The 21,306-nt window shown below is 41.7% G+C and overlaps 1 protein-coding gene across 3 annotated transcripts in view; it reads right to left on the bottom strand.

Moving 5' to 3' along the window:
* Nucleotides 1-239: 239 nt before the first annotated feature.
* Nucleotides 240-21,306, bottom strand: part of LOC134351671 (ankyrin repeat and SOCS box protein 15-like) — a 33,153-nt gene continuing 12,086 nt past the window's right edge. For 2 of the 3 annotated variants that reach the window (XM_063058150.1, XM_063058151.1), the window contains 5 exons: nucleotides 18,945-19,190; nucleotides 14,975-15,146; nucleotides 12,147-12,690; nucleotides 6,804-6,957; nucleotides 240-1,904 (listed from right to left, as the gene is read on the bottom strand). In XM_063058150.1, the coding sequence (XP_062914220.1) occupies nucleotides 1,729-1,904; nucleotides 6,804-6,957; nucleotides 12,147-12,690; nucleotides 14,975-15,146; nucleotides 18,945-19,190 (1,292 nt within the window). In that variant the 3' untranslated portion in view covers nucleotides 240-1,728. The remainder of the gene's footprint in view (nucleotides 1,905-6,803; nucleotides 6,958-12,146; nucleotides 12,691-14,974; nucleotides 15,147-18,944; nucleotides 19,191-21,306) is intronic. The other variant, XM_063058152.1, reaches the window with a different exon arrangement.

Genomic DNA, 21,306 nt, shown 5'->3' with positions numbered 1-21,306 from the left:
TGATCGAAGTTTATAAGATTTTGAGAGGCATAGATAAAGTAGAAAGGGAGTATCTGTTTCTCACAGTAGAAATGCCTAATACCAGAGGGCATACAATGAAGGTGAGAGGGGTAGGTTCAAAGGGGATGTGAGGGGTAAGTTTCTTTTACTGTTTGCTGCTAGAGGTAACAACTCAGTGGAGGAAAACAGTGAAGGAAATAAAATCACAAATGAGAAAACATAGTTTATAGCATAAATACTTTAATTTCAGCAGATTTTCTCACTAGTCTTCTTGAGTACAGCATAAAGAATGATGTGAATCACCTAAAATTATGGGGAAACATTGCAGTGTACTTAATGCTAATTATTTTAATAAAATAAACCAGTTTATTTTAAGCAATAACAACTCGAATCCAGAAGCATGCCTGTATAGTTTAATGAACAGGTTTATATTTTGAAGTATTTCATCAAATAAGGTGAATGTCCGGAATAGAAGTGATCAGCAATCCCTGTAAACTACTAGTCTGTCAGCATGATGCAAATGACAAAGTGAAGAGTAATTTGTTTTGGACTATAATTGACCTGCTATTATAGGACCTGCTGAATGAGGAAATTAATTATACCTAACTATATAGTTTCAGATTGGCACTGAAATGTACACATCAGTGAAGTACTTGGCTTGCTTACTTAAGCTCATTCATCCAGTGGGTAGGGTTCAATTACTGTTGGAGGAGCCGAAAACGTTTAATATTATGGTTCTGCGTCAGCTTAAGAAATGGCTTTCAAGCATGGAGAAATTTATTAACAATTCATTCATCATTACCAGCTACTCAGTATAGGGCCTCATTGTACTGATACAGAGGACCTGAATTAACTCCAAAGTTAACACTTAATATGAATGCAAACTTACCATAGTTACATTCATCACATTGATTTTGATCATGACCGTTTAAAAGTGTCAACACTCACTATCAAAGATCTAAATGGAGCTGGTATTAAAGGAGTACAAACTGCTATGCAGCAGGAATAATACTGCTTTCCGCAGAGAAGAGATGGAAACTACATTACACAAGGTGAGAAGAAATATGCTAAAAAGTACTTGAGCTGCTGCACAATTGGCTGCCTTTGAAAACTGTATAGAAATGTATAGACATGCACAAGATCTTGAAGAGTTTGTGTATGGCAAAGTTGGGTTTATGAAAAAGCATGAAGTATAAGCTGTGAAATACAGCCATCCCTTATTATGTTGGACCTACAGGAGATTATTTCAAAATAAAGGCTTCTGGTTGGTTTAGTTTTATGTTTGAAAAGCTCTGTACTTTTAACTAACACAAGGTATTCCATAGCTGCTGGAAATCCAGAGTACCCACACACAAAATGCCGGAGGAACTCAGCAGGTCAGGCAGCATCTATAGAAAGGAATGAACAATTGATATTTTGGACCAAAACGATGACTGTTCATAGCTTTCCACAAATACTGCCTGATGACCTGCTGAGTTCATCCAACATTTTGTGTGTTATTATGCATTTTTAACATTTTTGTGATTTGCAAATATTGTAATTTCAGAATAGTTCAACCAATGCTTAATGCTACAGACTTGTCACTTGTTACACTAACTGCACAGAACAATTCAGCAAAATGGTGGCTCCCTGTAGGTGGTAATTCAACGGTTTTATGACCAATTTAAGAATATGAATTATAAGATACTATAACTACAATTATGGTACATGATGATTACAGTTCACATACTAATGCAGTGCATTAAGACTTTTTCCATACAGATCATATTCCTTATACAAGAGGTAATCCACAAGCATAGGAGGGAGAAGAAGCAATGCTAAACATGTAGGATCTTGCAGTCGCCTTTGCCCCATAAGTTTCCGTATTTTCAGTCGGCACAAATGCTTCAAATGACGAGGGTTTTCTGCGAGTAAAGCAAAAGTTGTTTTTCAAATGTATGGACTTTAATTAGGTCAGCATTACTTTATACACTAGAAAAAATACAACCAAGATTCTGATTCCATAGATCAGAATCTGACCCGGCAGGTTTGCTGTTAGCATGGCATTATAATAACACGATGCTCTTTGCATATTTTTGAACGCGAATTTGAGGAGAGATTTTCAGTTCTTTTTCTCTCAGAGCAGCCAAAAAGACGCAAATAGATACAAACATGATTTAAAATTCCTTTAAATACAAAGCAGTGGTTTTGACTTTGGTTCTACATTTAGTTCCTGCAATATGTTGAAGTTGTGTGTCTTGGCAAGGTCAATGCTGGGGTTGCTAATTAAATTCCTGATGACTCTTGAGATGATAGGAAAGGAGATTGGGGAAGGGAAGTCTGCCAGACTTGCAGTTCAACTTGATATTGTTGGTGTATGTACCTTGGATGTTTATTTGTCTTCTAAATTCATTTACAGGAGATGGGAGTCACAGACAAGGCTATCACTTTGTGTCATCTTTCATTGCCCTTAAGCAGATGATAATGAGAAATTGCCTTCATTTGGAGGAACTTTCACAATTTTACCACATACAAAATTTCAGAATTTCAATCCTGCAGCAATGAATGACAAAACTGTGTGCTGTAAGTCAGGATGATGACGCTTAGAGCAGGAGGGCATGGACCCAAGCACCTTCTGCTGTCGCCCTTCTTAGTGGTAGAGGGAGAGGTACCGGGAGGTGATGGCTGAATGGTCCAGGTGAATGCTTTGGATATTGCAGATTCTAAACAATGCCGTCATGATTTGGCCATCAAAGAGAAAATGAATGTTTCAAGGGTTTGATGGGTTGTCAATCAAGAAGGCTGCTTGGATTAGATGTTTGCATTAACAAGCAGGTATATAGGTTTACACCTGGAAGTTCAGCTTTTCCAGTGTTGTTGGAGCCACACCTATGCAGAAAGATGGAGGGTGCACCATCACATTACTGACTTCTGTCTTGTAGATAGTGCTAAATCTATGGGGTGTCAGGAGGTGAGTTATTTCAACAAGATACTCATTCTCTGACCTGCCTTTGTAGCCTCCCTGTTAATGCACCTGGTTCAATTGCTTTTTTAGTCAATGGGATTTGGGAATGATGATGTCATTGAATATCTAGGGTTGATGGTTAGACTCACTCTTATAGGGAATGCATAGCATTTGAGAAGTGCAAATATTATTTGCCAGGTATCAATTCATGACTAAATATTATCAAAGTCTTGCTGTATGTAGGCACACATGGTTTCATTTTCATAGTGAAAATAGAAGTAAACGTTGCCCAATGATAAGTAAGCACCATACTTAGATAATGGGACAGAATCGGTCATTGATGAAATAATTAAAAATGGTTGGCTTTGGGATACTGCCCTGAGGAACTTCTGCAACAACATTTTGGAGCTGGAATGATTAGCTTTCAATAATCATAATCCAAGAAATGTGTGCAGGAAAATGAATCTCAAGATAGTATATCATATGCATATGCATGCTTTGATGACGAATATACTTTGAACTTTGGACTACTGGAGTCTTTCCCCTTGCTGCCAATTAACTTCCGTTTCCCCAGGTCTCCTTGATGCTACAGTCGATCAAAGGTTACTTCAATAAAAATGACAGTCAGAGTACCACACCTCCTTCATTGAAGTTTGGAATAAGTCTGTAATTAGAACTGAGTGGTCCTGTTTGCTTGAGGGAGATCAATGAGATGATCTGGTCAACAGATGATCATTTGGGTGTTGAAATCACTCTGTGCTTTGTCACAGTTTATTAGAAGTTTATTTCTGCATTTGATTGGTGGAAATGCAAAAAATATGATAGGGTAGGACAGTAACATATTGTCAGGATAATCCTTGTACAAGAGGCTTCTCTCTTTGCAGCATGATCACTCTTGGCCAGTAGTGGGCTGATAAAAGACTTTCAGCAGCAGGACTAAGGTTAGCAAGTGGCCGAATCAAGGAACTTGGGCCAATTCCAGGAAGCCTGGAACAATATTTCCTGTTCAAATGCAAGCACTTGTGGTCACCTGGCTGTCACAGGAGGCAGAAACTGCTATGCTGAAAAGCTGTCAGTTCTCAAGTACTGTATTGAATAGCAGCCTCCTCTGAAGATTTCTTGCAGAAACAAAAACTCCAGCTGTCTGAGGATGAAGGTAGAGCTGCCTTTAGAGTAAGACACATGCAGGGCATCTGGAATCGGTAATAATATGATGGGAATGTTTACTTCTGCAGAATGATTTAAACACAGTGATGACAGTAGAAATGGAAACAACATTGAGTTACGCACGCAGTCGTCAAAGAATGTGGCTGTCTGGCTCAATTAGTTCACAGCAATTGTTATCCCAATCCCAGGTGTCACGTGACCACATCCCTTTTATCCTCTTCCAACATTCTCAATGGTCTCTGCTTCAAGTCATTAACTCTGCTAATGCATTCCACAGTCTCCCACTCCATGCATAAAAGGGATTGCTTCTCTAGCTCTCTGTCCGAAATTTCTTGGATTTAATGTTACATCTATCACCCCTTAACTGCTGCAAATGTGTCCTGAAAGAGTTAATCATTGCAATAATTTGAAAGCAGTCTGAAACAGTTATAAGCCTGAGTTTTGTTCAGCTGTAAACTCAGACCCATCACAGTAATCTGCTGGACTCAATTCTCAAGGTATATTATTGGATATTGACCAGATAAAAATAGACCAAGTGGCCACTTTATTAGGTACACCTATACACCTGCTTGTTAATGCAAACATCTAATCAGCCAATTATATGGCAGCAACTCAATGCATAAAAGCATGCAAACATGGTCAAAATTCAGTTGTTGTTCAGATCAAACATCAGAAGGGGTAAGAAATGTGATCTAAATGACTTTGACTGTGGAATGATTGTTGGTGCCAGACAAGGTGGTTTCAATATTTCAGAAACTGCTCATCACCTCTGATTTTCACGCACAACAGTCTCTAGATTATACAGAGAATGATGAAAAAAAGCAAGAAAAAAACATGCAGTGAGTAGCAGTTCTGTGGGCAAAAAAGTCTTGTAATGAGAGAAGTCAGAGGAGAATGGCCAGACTGGTTCAAGCTGACAGGAAGGAACAGTAACTCATATAACCTCATGCAGGAGATCAGGAAAGCAACTTGAAATGCACAGCATGTCACAGCTTGAAGCAGATGGGCTAAAGCAACAGGAGGACCAAGAACATATACTCAGTGGCCATTTTATTACGTATAGGAGTTACCTAATAAAATGGCCACTGAATGTTTATTCAAATTGAACTATAAAAGTAATGTCACTGATAATGGCAATTTGAAAAATGGTTTAATGGATAAGCTTCTGACTTGAACTCTCAAGTTTAATGAATACACTGTCAGCAGTGAGATGGGGAGTAACTCCAGTCTTTCGAAAGTCATTGGTTTTACAGATTGTTCATCCTTTCTCCATTTGGTAAATTATTCTTGTTCTTGAATGGAATTTTACCCTTGTATCTTCACCTTACTAGTAAAAATAGTGAACATAAAACATAGAACACTATAGTACAGTAGAGGCTTTTTGGCTCGTGATGCTGTGCTGGCCTTTTAACCTACCCTAAGATTAATTTTACCCCACCTCCCTACATAGTCCTCCATTTTTCTATCATCCATGTGCCGATCTAAGAGATTCTAAAATGTCTCTAATAATTTTCGTGATATTAAAGAAAGAAAGATATATCTTGGTGATGACATGGACTGTGGAAGTGTAAGACAAGAAGAGCAAAGATTTATTTTCAAATTTCATAGATATGAATGGGGGAGGAAGCAAATTGCCAGAATGTTTTTAAAAGGATACCTCTTAAAACTTCCCTTCAATACTGCCTGATGGTCACCTGGTGCTGCAGGTGTGAATCCATCACTCTGGCACTGTATTAATAAAAATATAATGACAGAAGCATTTTAAACATGGTGGCAGCATTCTGCAAGTCAACTTAAAGTGTGGGTCTGAACTTGGAACAAACCAGTGGTTGAATGAGGGGGGTACAAGCCCCAAAAAACACAAGTGCCTATTGAAATGCTTTCATGATTTGTTTGGAAACTCGACTACCACAATGATAAATCTGCCCTATTAAGTTTAAGACCCTACTTTGCTGTTTACTTTTATCTAACAATGGATCTTCAAAAAGAGAATCAGATTAGTGCACCCAAAATGCTGGAGGAACCCAGCAGGTGAGGCAGCATCCATGGAAGTTAATAAACAGTTGATGTTTTGGGCTAAGACCCTTCTTCAGGACTCAAATACTGTATAGCTTGGAAACAGTGAGCTGAATATATTTATATTATAGTTGAGTGATAACTCTGAGGAAAAATAAACTTCCTGTGTTTGTTATTGTTAAGCATGTACTGAATGAATTATACATTTAATATTTAAGTGATATAGAACAGAATCAAGGAACTATTATGGATACAGGAGATACCACAGAGCTGAGATCTGCAGCAGCTCATTTTTTGCTCAAGGAACTATTATTCTCACAGTAAAATTATACAAAACCACCTGAGTTTTAAAATTACTCATAACCACAAACGTGAGAAATAGTCTTTAAAAAAAAGTCACAAATACACAAAAGGCTAAACTAGTGGAGAAAATACTGGACAAGACTAATATCCAATCAGTATCAGAAACTATTTCAGGTGGGGCCATTTCATAAAGAACTGTTTCTGGAAAAAATACTTCATTCATTTTAAACATGCTGCTCTCTTTCACAATCGTCTGTATCTATGTCACACTTCAGCAAACTATTCCCCCCGTCTGCCCACCACCCCCCATCACTGTTCTTTCTAAATCTTCATAGTTTGCTTACTGAGCAAGGAATGAAAATAATGGAATTACCCATTATGTGGCAGATCTCAGGCCATTCCTTCTGCTTCTCAAGTACAGGCATTAATTTCCTACAGAACGAAATGTAATCCACGTAATCTATCAGTACACGCACAACCCTGCCGACCAAATGGCTCATCCATGGAACAGTAATGAACTCGCAGAACTACAAATAAAATCAAAGTACAGTTAATGTCAATGGTGTTTTCAAACTTAGTCAGACAAAAACTGATCACTGAGCTAACGATGGACATGTTAGGAAAAGTGTATCAAAGCCTGGTAAAACGTTTTAAGGAATCCATTAAACATGAAGAATGAGAGAGGTGCAATTTCAGAAAAGACTGAGTGCAATGGTAGTTAACAGAAGGTTCTTGTAAGGTTGTAGGGCAGGGGGGTGGTAATTAGGAAAGGGGTGAAGGCATAGAACATTATGAACATAAGGGTTACAATCTCACAACTGAGATGTCAAGGAACTCTGAGCAATCATAAATGATCTATTGAAACCTTATGCAAGGTAGAACATGGGTGTGATATTAGATGAGCTCAGGTTTGGCTGGTGTGCAAAGTGGGAGGCCAGCCTGGAATCAGAGTTATCAGAAGCATGGGTGGAGAATTGGAAGCAGAATAGCTGACACTGAGATGGCGACTCTTTCCCTAATATGGTCGTGCACTGGAGAAACTATGTAGTTTAGCTTGGAGCACCACTGTTGTAAAGATAAAGATTAGCTTAATCTACCACATATACATCGAAATTTATAGTGAAGTATGTCACATGCATCAACAACCAACACAGTCTGAGGATGTGCTGGGGGCAATAGGTGTCATCGTGCTTCCAAAACATGCCCACAACTTACTGACCTACTAACTCGTACGTCTTTGGAATGTGGGAGGAAACTGAAGCACTCGGAGGAAACTCATGTGGTCACAGGGAGAATGTACAAGCTCCTTACAGGCAGTGGTAAGAATTGAAACCTGATTTCTGGCACTATGAAATCATTACACTAACCACTATGCTACTGTAGTGCCCAATGTGGTTCAAACTGAGAGAGTGAACAAGGAATAGAATTGTCAGTGAGGGGCCAAAATATGCTGAGGACAAAGGCTAGAGGTGTTAAATCAAAAAGCCCCTGTAAATAGTTGTGGAGGATCACAATGTACAAGTTGTGGAGGCAGCAATACCTGCCCATTTATATAATAGTTGTGTGGAGCCATTGTTACCCACACTGATCATCTTGCCACTTCAGTGGGAGGCTTGATTCTGTAAAAGGGGCTAGCACCAGTTAATGCCAAAGCTGCTCTGCTTAAACTGGCTTAAACCTCTTGCATAAGGGGTGTGTCATAGCTGCAGCAGATGCTGCGAGCAATTCTGAAAATTATTCTGACCTGTGGACTTTGCAAAGATGACAGCCCAATGGAGAAAGGACGCTCGGGGTTTTTCCACACTGTGTTGTTAGTGGAGGTGGTGCAAAGTAAGAGTAGGGTCTTGTAGCTGCAGATGCTGCCAGGAGCCGTCCATTTCGCATATCATCCACACACAACCCCAAATATTCTGGCACACAACCAAAACACTTGGGTAACATTCATTGACACACTTTCTTCTCTTTTGGAGAAACGATGGCAAGTTATTATAGGCAGCAGTAGATAATCAACAAGATGACTGGCACTACACTGCCATAATATAACAAAGATACAGTGATCACTTTAACTTGAATGGCCATTATTTGGTCTGCAGTCAGTGATAGGGTTGTAATTTTAAATGAGAGTATCCTCATACCAAATCACCTTCTCATATGCAATTAGCTGCGCATCCCAAAATTTCTTATGATTTTACAAATGGTAAGATGCTGCTAGTATGCACCTCTTATTATTTTGTCATTACACCTTCCCACACCCTACCCCCACTCATCCCAATCCCAGCATGACCCAGTATCTGAAATAAAATCCTACCCTTAATCCTTTCTCTTTCCTAAGAGACAAAAACTGAAATTCAGCCGGTCAGCTGCAGAACAGCAAGAAGAGAGGGAGGAAGAAGTCATTTTTTTCATTTGTTAGACCTTAGCTATGCAAAATAATTCTTAAAGGCATCAAACCCTTGTAGAATTGTAGCAGTAACCAGCAGAAATCAATCACCAGATGGGTTTGTGTCTGTGTCCTTTCTTCTGTTCAACTAGTGTTAGGAAGGAGTGATAGGTGGAGCATGCTGCTCCCTTTTGGCAGCTTTGACGTCAAGTCTTTAATTGAGATTATTATTTTCCTGTGCTGCATATCTCTCGTAGGCTTTATAGCACCTGTACTAAAAGCCTTACCAACTCGGTAACTCATGTGACTTATCCTGTGAGCATGCATGTGCACATTCCTCATGATGTGGATCAAGTGTGGGAATCACTGAACTCAAATGCTGGAAGTTGTTGCAGTCAAACACAAAGGCCAAGTGTTTCTGATAAGGGTCCAGTATCATTTCCAAAAGCATAGGATTCATATAGCAAAACAATACAAATCAAGTGGAAATTGATACAAGGCTAATTAGAATGAGACATGTCCAGAGCTGAGCATGGGGCACATTTGATTATGATCATTTTATATAAATTAAGGAAGTTTACATCAACTGAACTTTCAATATTTCAAAGTCCAAAGTTCAAATTAAATTTATTATCAAAGTACATATATGTCACCCTGACATTCATTTCCTTGAGGGTATACTCAATAAATCCATAATAGAATAGTAACCATAACAGAATCAATGAAAGCCCACAATAAGTACTGAGATCATGAGATAAAGAGTCCTTGAAAGTGAGTTGTGGGAGATGAAGTTGAGTGAAGCTATCCCCTCTGGTTCAAGAGCCTGATGGCTGAGTGATAATCACTGTTCCTTTTTTCTTCATTTCTTTATTATTCCTTATCTTTTTAGAACAGCTTTGTGTTCTATATCAGGGTTTTGCTGGTGAAGTTTATCATCACTGCAATTCTACAAGACTGGAGAAAAATGAGGCCATTCAGCACACCCAGTCTGCTTTGCCATTTGATTATAGCTGATTTATTTCCCCCCTCAACCCCATTCTCCTGCCTTCTCCCCATAACATTTAACACGCTTACCAATCACGAACTTATCAACCTCAACCTCCACTTTAAGTCTACTCAATGACTTGGCCTCCACAGCTGTGTGTGGCAATGACTCACCATCCTCTGGCTAAATAAATTTCTCCTCATCTCTGTTCTTAGTTATGGGGCCCAAAACTGCTCGCAATACTCCAAATATAGTCTGACCAATGCCTTATAAAACATCAACATTACATCCTTGCTTTTATATTCTGGTCCTCTCAAAATGAATGCTAACGTTACACTTGCCTTCCTTAATACCAAATCAACTTGCAAGTTAACCTTTAGGGAATCCTGCACTTTAAGAAAACCTTTAGGACTCCCAACTTCCTTTGCACTTCCAATTTCTGAATCTGCACCCCATGCCTTTATTCTTTCTACCAAAGTGCATGATCATACACTTCCCTACACAATATTCCAACTGATATTTTCTCTGCCCATTCCCCTAATCTGTCCGTCTTTCTGCAGATTCCCTGTTTTCTCATCACTACCTGTCCCTCCACAAATCTCGTGCCCCAGTTAATAGTTCTATCATCCAGATTATTAACATATGAGAAGAAGCAGCCACTACACTGACCCCATCAGCTAACCAAAAGAGGCACCTTGTATTCCCACTCTTTGCTTTCTGCCAGACCTCTGAATTCACTTTTTCTGTTAAGTTGAAAAGGAAGGGCGTGAATGAAATGTGTCCACTTAAGTCACCAGTATAAATTTGAGCTATTATTAACACAAGAAAGTCTGCAGATGCTGGAAATCCAAAGCAACACACACAAAATGCTGGAGGGTCCCAGCAGGTCAGGCAGAAGCTATAGAAATGAATAAACAGCCAATGTTTTGTGCCAAGACCCTTCTTCAGGACTAAGAAGGAAGAGGGAAACCACCAGAATTAAAAGGAGCCGGGTGGGGGAGGAGGCTAGTTTGAAGGTGATACGTGAAGCCAAATGGGTGGGAAAGGTCAAGGGCTGGAGAAGAAAGAATTTGATAGGATAGAAGAGTAGACTAGGAGTGGACCCAGTGGGAAGTAATAGGCAGGTGAGCAGAAGTAAAAGGTCAGAGTGGGAAATAGAGGGTGGGGGGGGGGTAGTTTGGTTACTGGAGGGAGAAATTGACACTCATGTTATCAGGTTGGAGGGTACCCAGACTGAATGTAAGGTGTTGCTCCTCCACCCAAAGGGTGGCCTCATCTTGGCAAAACAGGAGGCCATGGACTGACACGTCAGAACGGTAATGGGAATCGGAACTAAAATGTTTGGCCACTGGGAATTATTTGCATAGTGGTTGCATCAGTGGGCCAGTAGATAAAAGGACTGAATGAATGATCTAGACATTCAAAATCCCACCACTATAGCTGGGAGATTTAAATTTAATTAAAGAGATGGTTTTGGAAATAATGACCCAAAAGTTACCATTTGTAATATTCTGGTCATTAATGTCCTTTCGGATGAAAATTGACCAACATTGTCAGGTTGGCCCCATACATCACCCACAATAATATGATGTCTTTGCAGCGGCCTAGGAGGCCACTCAGTTTCTTTTCAGGGATGGGCAGATTGTTGCCCTTGCCAATTGAAACCACAAAGCAGTTAAATATAAACGGAAACACAATACCTGGAGTATTGTGTGCAGTTTTGGTCCCCTAATCTGAGGAAAGACATCCTTGCCATAGAGGAAGTACAAAGAAGGTTCACCAGATTGATTCCTGGGATGGCAGGACTTTCATATGATGAAAGACTGGATCAACTAGGCTTATACTCGTTGGAATTTAGAAGATTGAGGGGGGATCTTATTGAAACGTATAAAATCCTAAAGGGATTGGACAGGCTAGATGTAGGAAGATTGTTCCCGATGTTGGGGAAGTCCAGAATGAGGGGTCACAGTTTGAGGATAAAGGGGAAGCCTTTTAGGACCGAGATTAGGAAAAACTTCTTCACACAGAGAGTGGTGAATCTGTGGAATTCTCTGCCACAGGAAACAGTTGAGGCCAGTTAATTGGCTATATTTAAGAGGGAGTTAGATATGGCCCTTGTGGCTAAAGGGATCAGGGGGTATGGAGAGAAGGCAGGTACAGGGTTCTGAGTTGGATGATCAGCCATGATCATACTGAATGGCGGTGCAGGCTCGAAGGGCCGAATGGCCTACTCCTGCACCTATTTTCTATGTTTCTATGAAAGGAATTACTGAATTACTTTGACAACCAATGATTGTTATACTTCAGAGTCAATTCAATGCACAAGCTGTAGACAGAAACAGGTCACTTACTGAGGTCATATAGGAGTTTGATTCAATCATAGGATGGAGACGAAACCGTCCAAGGCCTTCTGTGTGTATGCAGTCAAAGCACATTGATACATTGTAGCCATTATTGAGCAGGAGTCTCAGCATCATTTCATCTTTTACAGCATACTGCATGGCAGTAGGAAAGAGAGTATCGTTAATGAGGGTAAAGTAGCAGTTGACATTGGCGCCATGATGTAGAAGTAAATGTACAAGTTCGTGATTCCCTTCTCTCACTGCGACAAGGAGGCAGGAGAGTGGATCTTGGTTTTGTAGTGCACCCTCTTTCAGCAGGAGTTCAGAGCAGGCAATATCGTTATTAGATACAGCAATAAACAGGGCTGTCCTCCGCTTATCATCATAGGTTGCAGCTATCTCTTCATTTATAACTGCATTAACATCAAATCCACTTTCCAGCAGTAATTCCAGACATTGGGTACTGCCACTGTCAGCAGCCAAATGGATTGGACTTATCCCACTTCTCTTAATTGCTGACTTCCGGGTGACTGGAATAAGAAGCTTCAAGGCCCTGCAAATAATATGGTGTTAAATACACATTTATAGATGTCTTTGAAGTTAGGATTCGCAGGAAGGATTTATGATAACCACCATTCCTTTAAGAATAGAATTCTCATACTATGATATATAAAAGGCACAGTCATCGATCATTTAAAACTAATTTGCTGTTCACTAGTAACATGCGTCTCACACATTCCATCATCACTCTAATGCCACTGTTAGTGAAGAAGGTAATCAATAAATAAAACCTTTATCAAAAGAGATACAACATCCATAAAAAGGGATACTCAAATCTAATCAGGTTGAAGCCCCTGGATCAGATGTTTGCAGTCTGAGAGTCCAGAGCCAGGGACTGAAGGCCTGGTAGTGGTCTGACCTCAGGTTGGAAGCCTATGTGTGAGTTGGTATGTGGGAGTTCAGGAAAGGGGCTTGTTTTGTTGCAGTTGTTTTATTTTGTTGTTATTGTTGCTGCTTGCGTTGCGCCACTGAACATTGTGGACAAGCTATGTTGGAACCGGATTTTCAGCACATCCTTGGGTGCTTTGGTTTTTAATGAAAATGACATGTTTCACTGTATGTTTCAATGCAAATAAATCTGAATCTGAATCTGAATCTGATTCTGCCTGGTTACTGAGTTTCATGAAAGGGATGAGGTTGATAGCCTATTTTCCTCTCTTTGCAATATGTAGATAACGTCTAAAACAAGAATTCCTTCCAGATGAAGCAGTGAATCAGCTGTACCCTCTCCAGTCTAGTGATCTGCCCTTGGTCTCCTCAACACTGTAGAAATCTAAACATAGATTGATCATTTTGCAGAACATCCCCATTCAGCAGCCCTGGGTAATCCGGAGCTTCCTCTTGCTGTCAATTGAATACAGCAGCCCACTTTCGTTCTGACATTTTTGACTGAACAACACCCAGCATGATCTTCTGTTGTTACCACTCTTGGAACTCAAAACAAAATCAGATAACCAGACTCTCCTGTTTGTATCAGAACTGGTCAACTCTGATGAAAGGTTGTCATTAATCTGTAACATTTCTATCTGTGTATATGCTGCCTGATCTGCTAAGCATTACCAGCATTCTCTATGATTTCAGATTTCTAGCAACTGCAATCTATTGGTATCTCACCGTTCCAGCTGACTGAGTATAACCGGGGCCATGGTCCTGGGTATGTTGACATTTTTGCAACAGGATTTCCTGGTACCAACCATTTTAATTCCACTCTCCATTCCCATTCTAACACACCAGTCAATGGCCTCCTCTACTGCCATGAAGAGACCACTCTCAGATTGAAGGAGCAACACCTCATCTTCTATCTGGATAGCCTCTAACCTGACAGCATGAAAATCAATTTCAGCAATTTCCCCCCCCCCCCCCCTTTTCCATTCCACATTCTGGCTCTCCTCTCCTATCACCTCCTTCGTGTTTTTCCTTGTTTCCTTTCTCCCATGGCCCAATGTCCTCTCCTATCAGATTCCTCTTGTTCAGCCCTTTACCTGCTCCCCCTTCACCTCCCAGCTTTTCACTTCATCCCTCCTCCCCCACCCACTGACCTCCCCCCTCAGCTGGTTTCACCCATCACCTTCCAGTTTGTACTCCTTCTCCACCCCCCACCTTCTTATTCTGTATTCTTCCTCCTTCTTTTCCAGTCCTGATGAAGGGTCTTGGCCTGAAATGTAGACTGTTTATTCATTTCCATACAGTAGATGCTGCCTGATCTGCAGGGCTTCCCCAGCATGTTGCGTGTGTCAACCTGGCAGAGGATGCTGATGTTTGTTTCCTTGACCTTCCAGTGAATTTGGACGATATTTTGGAACTGGAGTTGGTACTTTGATATGCCTGCTGCAGGTAATCAACGATCTGTAATACAATCTGTACATATGCTATGTAATGTGGACATAAATTGGTGAATGATATAAATGATTATGTTTACACCAGGATCAGTGATAGATGTGCATGTTGATCTGTGCATGTCCTACTCTCTGAGGTCCTTGCCTGATGTCACCTGACAGCACCCACTGTCAGAGGATTATAACCTGCAGAGCTGCCTTCTGCTTAACGATTCACTCTCACAAATGCAAGCTGGTGACAGGTTTTGGGAAGACTTCAACTAAAAGCACTTTTAAAGGTACATGGCAAAGATAGGTGAACCATCACCCAAACCGGTAGTGTCTCGTGGTGTTCTCATTACACTATCAAGAAAATGTTCAACTTGCATGCAACAAAACCAGTTAGTAGATGACCTCCAATAGGAAAAACGACCTGGGTAAATGCACTGTTTCACCACTCACAAGTAATGTCCCTCTTGTGCTGCTCTGTGAATTGGAAGGTGACCTGCATTGTCTGGTATGTTGGGACTGGCTCCATATTCAAGCAGCACTGTGATACAGTCTGGGTTCCCTCCTTCAGCTGCTTCAAGGAGCACTGAAGCACCGTCATCTGCTTGGGCATGAATATCACCTCCTGTGGGCAAAGCATTGCACACTAGGATCAATGGTCTGGATAAACGGCATGTATCCTACACACTCACTCGCTGAGAAATGCTTGAATTGAACTGGTTTCTTCTACCAGGAGAAAATGAGTAGATTGTACCCTTGCTATCTGGAGGCTATGAGAATAACAAGTTCTGAGAAAAAAATCTATAAAATTCTTAGAAATTTTGGCAAAGTGGTTTCCTTTAGTTGGAGAGTCTCGATCTGAGGTCAGCATCTCAGGATATGGGGTCAGCTCTTTGGAACAAAGATTTGGAAATCATCCCCGTGAAGGCTGTTGATGTTCAGTCATATCTTCAAGGCTGATACTGATAGATATTTGGAATGTGAAATAATTACTAGCCTTCCCTGGGTTACAAATGCATGTCTTATAGACACTCGATACATATGAGAGGGGTCCATAAATATTATTAAATTCAAATGACAATACCCTAACCATTGTTCAGTGCCAGTTTCACTGAAGGAGGCCACTTAAGTGAGCTGCTTTGTAAATTGACAAGCAATCACTTATATTGATACTTGTGCATTGATACTCTATTAAGGAACATAACACGCACTGCTACTTCAAGCCCATCAAAACCAGCAACTGAGCGTGTGATATCCTAATTCTGTACATTGTAACTAAGCAGAAGACAATACATTTATGTTTGAACTCCAGGCTGGGTCTTTATGTGCTGCTATTGTGACTCCTGTCTCCCCTTCTCCCACCAATACTCTGCAATCCCGTCTCCCTCAGATCCCATCGTCAGCTCCTGGATACTCAGAGGCTCCATTTTCCTCTCACACCAACCCTCCCCTCTCCACTGACACCCCCAGCCTCCCCCCTCCCCCCTCTGATCGCAGCTCTCATCTGTGCCGGGTCTTTACCATCCCCTCCGACCTTCAACTGTCTGAGGCAGAACGCTCTGTCCTCAGTAAGGGCCTCACCTTTGTCCCCCTTCGCCCACAACTCACTGAGTTCCGTGTTCGCCATGATGCGGAACTGTTCTTCCGCTGTCTCCGTCTCCGAGCCTACTTCTTCAGCAAGGACACTTCCACCCCCACCTCTGGCCCCTTCTCCCGTCTTTAACCCTCCTCTTCTTCATGGACACCCCGCTCTGGTCTTCTGCCTGCTCTGGATCTCTTTATCGCTAACTGCCGACGGGACATCAACCGTCTCGACTTCACCGTACCTTGTTCCCATTCCAACCTCACTCCTTTGGAACGCTCTGCTCTCCACTCCCTCCGCACTAATCCTAACCTTATTATTAAACCCGCTGATAAGGGGGGTGCTGTTGTAGTCTGGTGTACTGACCTCTACCTTGCTGAGGCACAGCGGCAACTCACAGATACCTCCTCTTATTTACCCCTCGATCGTGACCCCACTAAGGAGCACCAGGCCATTGTCTCCCACACCATCACCGACTTTATCCGCTGAGGGGATCTCCCATCCACTGTTACCAACTTTACAGTTCCCACACCTCGCACTTCCCATTTCTACCTCCGACCCAAGATCCACAAACCTGCCTGTCCTGGCAAACCTATTGTCTCAGCTTGCTCCTGCCCCACCGAACTCGTTTCTGCATACCTCAACACGGTTTTATCCCTCCTTGTTCAATCCCTTCCTACCTATGTTCGTGACACATCTCACGCTCTTAAACTTTTCGATGATTTTAAGTTCCCTGGCCCCCACCGCTTTATTTTCACCATGGATGTCCAGTCCCTATATACTTCCATCCCCCATCAGGAAGGTCTCAAAGCTCTCTGCTTCTTTTTGGATTCCAGACCTAATCAGTTCCCCTCTACCACCAATCTGCTCCGTTTAGCGGAATTAGTCCTTACTCTTAATAATTTCTCCTTTGGTTCCTCCCACTTCCTCCAAACTAAAGGTGTAGCTATGGGCATCCGTATGGGTCCTAGCTATGCCTGCCTTTTTGTTGGCTTTGTGGAACAATCTATGTTCCGTGCCTATTCTGGTATCTGTCCCCCACTTTTCCTTCGCTACATCGATGACTGCATTGGCGCTGCTTCCTGCACGCATGCTGAGCTCGTTGACTTTATTAACTTTGCCTCCAACTTTCACCCTGCCCTCAAGTTTACCTGGTCCATTTCCGACACCTCCCTCCCCTTTCTAGATCTTTCTGTCTCTATCTCTGGAGACAGCTTATTTACTGATGTCTACTATAAGACTACTGACTCTCACAGCTATCTGGACTATTCCTCTTCTCACCCTGTCTCTTGCAAAAATGCCATCCCCTTCTCACAATTCCTCCGTCTCCGCCGCATCTGCTCTCAGGATGAGGCTTTTCATTCCAGGACGAGGGAGATGTCCTCCTTTTTTAAAGAAAGGGGTTTCCCTTCCGCCACCATCAACTCTGCTCTCAAACACATCTCCCCCATTTCACGCACATCTGCTCTCACTCCATCCTCCCGCCACCCCACTAGGAATAGGGTTCTCCAGGTCCTCACCTACCACCCCACCAGCCACCGGGTCCAACATATTATTCTCCGTAACTTCCACCACCTCCAACGGGATCCCACCACTAAGCACATCTTTCCCTCCCCTCCCCCTCCCACTTTCCGCAGGGATCGCTCCCTATGCGACTCCCTTGTTCACTCGTCCCCCCCATCCCTCCCCACTGATCTCCCTCCTGGCACTTATCCTTGTAAGTGGAACAAGTGCTACACATGTCCTTACACTTCCTCCCTTACCACCATTCAGGGCCCCAGAGAGTCCTTCCAGGTGAGGCGACACTTCACCTGTGAGTCGGCTGGGGTGATATACTGTGTCCGGTGCTCCCGATGTGGCCTTCTATATATTGGTGAGACCCGACGCAGACTGGGAGACTGCTTTGCTGAACACCTACGCTCTGTCCGCCAGAGAAAGCAGGATCTCCCAGTGGCCACACATTTTAATTCCACATCCCATTCCCATTCTGACACGTCTATCCACGGCCTCCTCTACTGTAAAGATGAAGCCACACTCAGGTTGGAGGAACAACACCTTATATTCTGTCTGGGTAGCCTCCAACCTGATGGCATGAACATCGACTTCTCTAACTTCCGCTACTGCCCCACCTCCCCCTCGTACCCCATCCGTTATTTATTTTTATACACACATTCTTTCTTTCTCTCATTCTCCTTTTTCTCCGTCTGTCCCTCTGACTATACCCCTTGCCCATCCTCTGGGTTTCCCCCCCACCCTTGTCTTTCTCCCCGGACCTCCTGTCCCATGATCCTCTCATATCCCCTTTGCCAATCATCTGTCCAGCTCTTGACTCCATCCCTCCCCCTCCTGTCTTTTCCTATTATTTTGGATCTCCTCCTCCCCCTCCAACTTTCAAATCTTACTAACTCTTCCTTCAGTTAGTCCTGACGAAGGGTCTCGGCCTGAAACGTCGACTGTACCTCTTCCTAGAGATGCTGTCTGGCCTGCTGCGTTCACCAGCTACTTTGATGTGTGTTGGTTACATTTATGTTGATGTTAATTGGCTCTCATCAGTACAATTCATTACAACACTCTGGTGTAATGGTGGTTGTATCCAGTGATCGTTATTTTCTGACTTATGGACAAAATCAACTTATGAATGTCCGTAAAAACAGAACCTGTACATAACCTGGAGTCAGCCTCCAAGAGATATGGGGATGAGACAGGAAAGCAGAGTTGAACCAGGAGATCTGGATTTTGGAGGATAGAACAACATTTAAGGAGGCATTTGGCCCATTTCTAGCCCCATTTCCCTCACTCATCTTTAGCCTTGGACTGGGGAAGATTTTTTTTTAATGTTACCTTTATGAATGAGATACTCCAGAACACTGCAGTGTCCAAAGGCAGCAGCCGTGGCAACAGGAGTTACTCCGTACCCATCTTTCTGATTAATATTCCCATCGTTCCTTAGCAACAATGCTACCATATCGTCTTCTCCTTGCTTTGCTGCTTCGTGCATCGCTGTCCATCGCCTGACACAAGGCCGGTTAATAAGCGCCCCATGCTGGAGCAACACCGATACCATTTTATAGGCATTCTGTCTCACAGCTTGCAGGAGAGGGTCACAAGGGCAAGAAATAGAAAGATTAAAAAAAAACACACGATTTTTTGAAATGCAAAATAAAACCGAATCAAGAAGAGGGCTGCACGAACAGATTGGGCTGAATGGCTGCCTCCATGCTGCACGTCTCTATGATTGCTCAAAGTAATACAAAACTTTATGAAGGGGAGAGATGATAATGGAAAGAACAGCACCACACCTGAATGGTAATGACCAAGAATGTGTCATGCTCAAACAAGCTCAGCAAGATTGCTTTCTTTTACATATGTGCTGACTCTTTTAAATAAACCTACATATATGCTTGCAAAGCACATGCTTCATGAGCTCACTAATTTTAAAGGGACCAGCTAATGCTGGTCAGAAATAACCTCAACTGACGTTTAGTGACAACAGCACTTAACTGTGCCTTGGTCATCTTTAATAAGGAGTTCAACATGTTAAATGGAATAATCATACATATTTCTGGAGCTTCTAGTTTAAGTCTAAATACAACCAAATATCCACACTTCAAATTTCTGCCAGCATTCCTGATGCCAGTGTGACACTACCTTTTGTATTTGTTATCCTAGGTATGCAAAGTTTACAGTCTCCAGAATTAGGCTGTTGATTGTTACCTAATCGGGAAAGGCAGATTTGTGGTAGTTGTGAAATTGGGTTGCTAAGTCACTTAAAAACTTTAGACATGGGGAAAAAAATTATAAGGCTGGTCAGCCTGTAATTTACAAGATAAAATGGAGAACTGGGCTCCTTATATGATGAAGTACTGACAGCTCCTGTTTAGTGGGACTGTGCTACGCATAATCAAACAGTGGAAAGATGCATACAAATATTCAGTACTAGGCGCCCTCTAATGGCTAGTTTACAAATTCACCCTCACCGGTCAACCACTATGTCTCCATTGTGAATATCGGGTTTTAGGAACTGCTGTGAACAAATGAGAGAGCATAGCTTGAAGAAGCTAAGCATGGGCTAGAGTAGTTGAATAAGATGAATGATTTTTTTTCACTCAAGTGCTTATTCTGTTAGTTGGAGATTCATTCTGAAAGAATGGGGGTTTCCAGTGTCTTGCATTCTCTGAAAACTTGGTTCCAATTTAATGATTACAAAATTATTAATGATAATTTTAAACCGTAGGCCATATTTTCAGTAGAAAGCACAAGACCTCAAACAAGCCATGATAAATAATTCATTGTCTTTTAACACTCCAGGGATAAAAGATAATGATGCTGTTTGATGATTCTTGTTCTGTTATGTGGTGTCCAGGTACAAAGGCCAAATATAATTACCAGTTAGCCCCTGTAATACAGGCTATATATTTTCCTATATCAAGGATCAGTGCATTAGAAAGAAGGGGAGTTTTCACGGGACAGGGAATGGCAAATTGCAGAACGATGCAGTTTCTTATACAATCAAACTTTGTTCTGGATAAGAACTAAGCTTTGCATTGATAGTAATTTATGTTACTTTGGTCTTCCAATGAACTTAATGATTGTCCTCAAATAGTTTTCCACTATTCTCCATGGTATCATGAGAACTTTACCTGCAAATGACATGCTGAAATGACCAGCCATATGAAAGAACATTCAATCTGAAATACAGTGAATCCTGGTTAATTGGATCATCAGTTATTCGGGGCAGCCACTTATTTGGGACAACTCTTAAGTAACAAAAAACTAACTGAGAAAATAGCCGGGATCTCCTTCATTTATTTGGGACACTATGCTGCTTAAGTGGGACAGGAGACTGCTGCCGAACAGTTTCTAATTAGCGTCAGTCGCACACACTTATGTGGCTATTATACATTACAGCATGCTTAGAGCAAATAGTTTTTAAATAGTGTGAGTTACATGTGTTTGTGTTTAAACAGCAGTAATTTTTCTCACTGATAGTTGTCAAGAAATAAGCATTAAGAGCATTCAGAACTATTTTGATCACTATGGTTTCAAGCGTCGAGGCTTGGAGATGCCAGAAATGGCCAGAAGTGAGAATGAAATGATTTGATTACTTCAACAAGTTAAGAATTATAAAGAATTTGAAGGTATCAACAATCACCTTGAGTGTTACAATGAAAATGAAAATTTGGAGGATGCAATTGTTTAAAGC

This window comes from Mobula hypostoma, chromosome 9 (genome assembly GCF_963921235.1).
Source record: "Mobula hypostoma chromosome 9, sMobHyp1.1, whole genome shotgun sequence".
NCBI classification, from domain to species: Eukaryota; Metazoa; Chordata; class Chondrichthyes; order Myliobatiformes; family Myliobatidae; genus Mobula; species Mobula hypostoma.
This window is presented reverse-complemented; position numbering and strand designations above follow the sequence as displayed.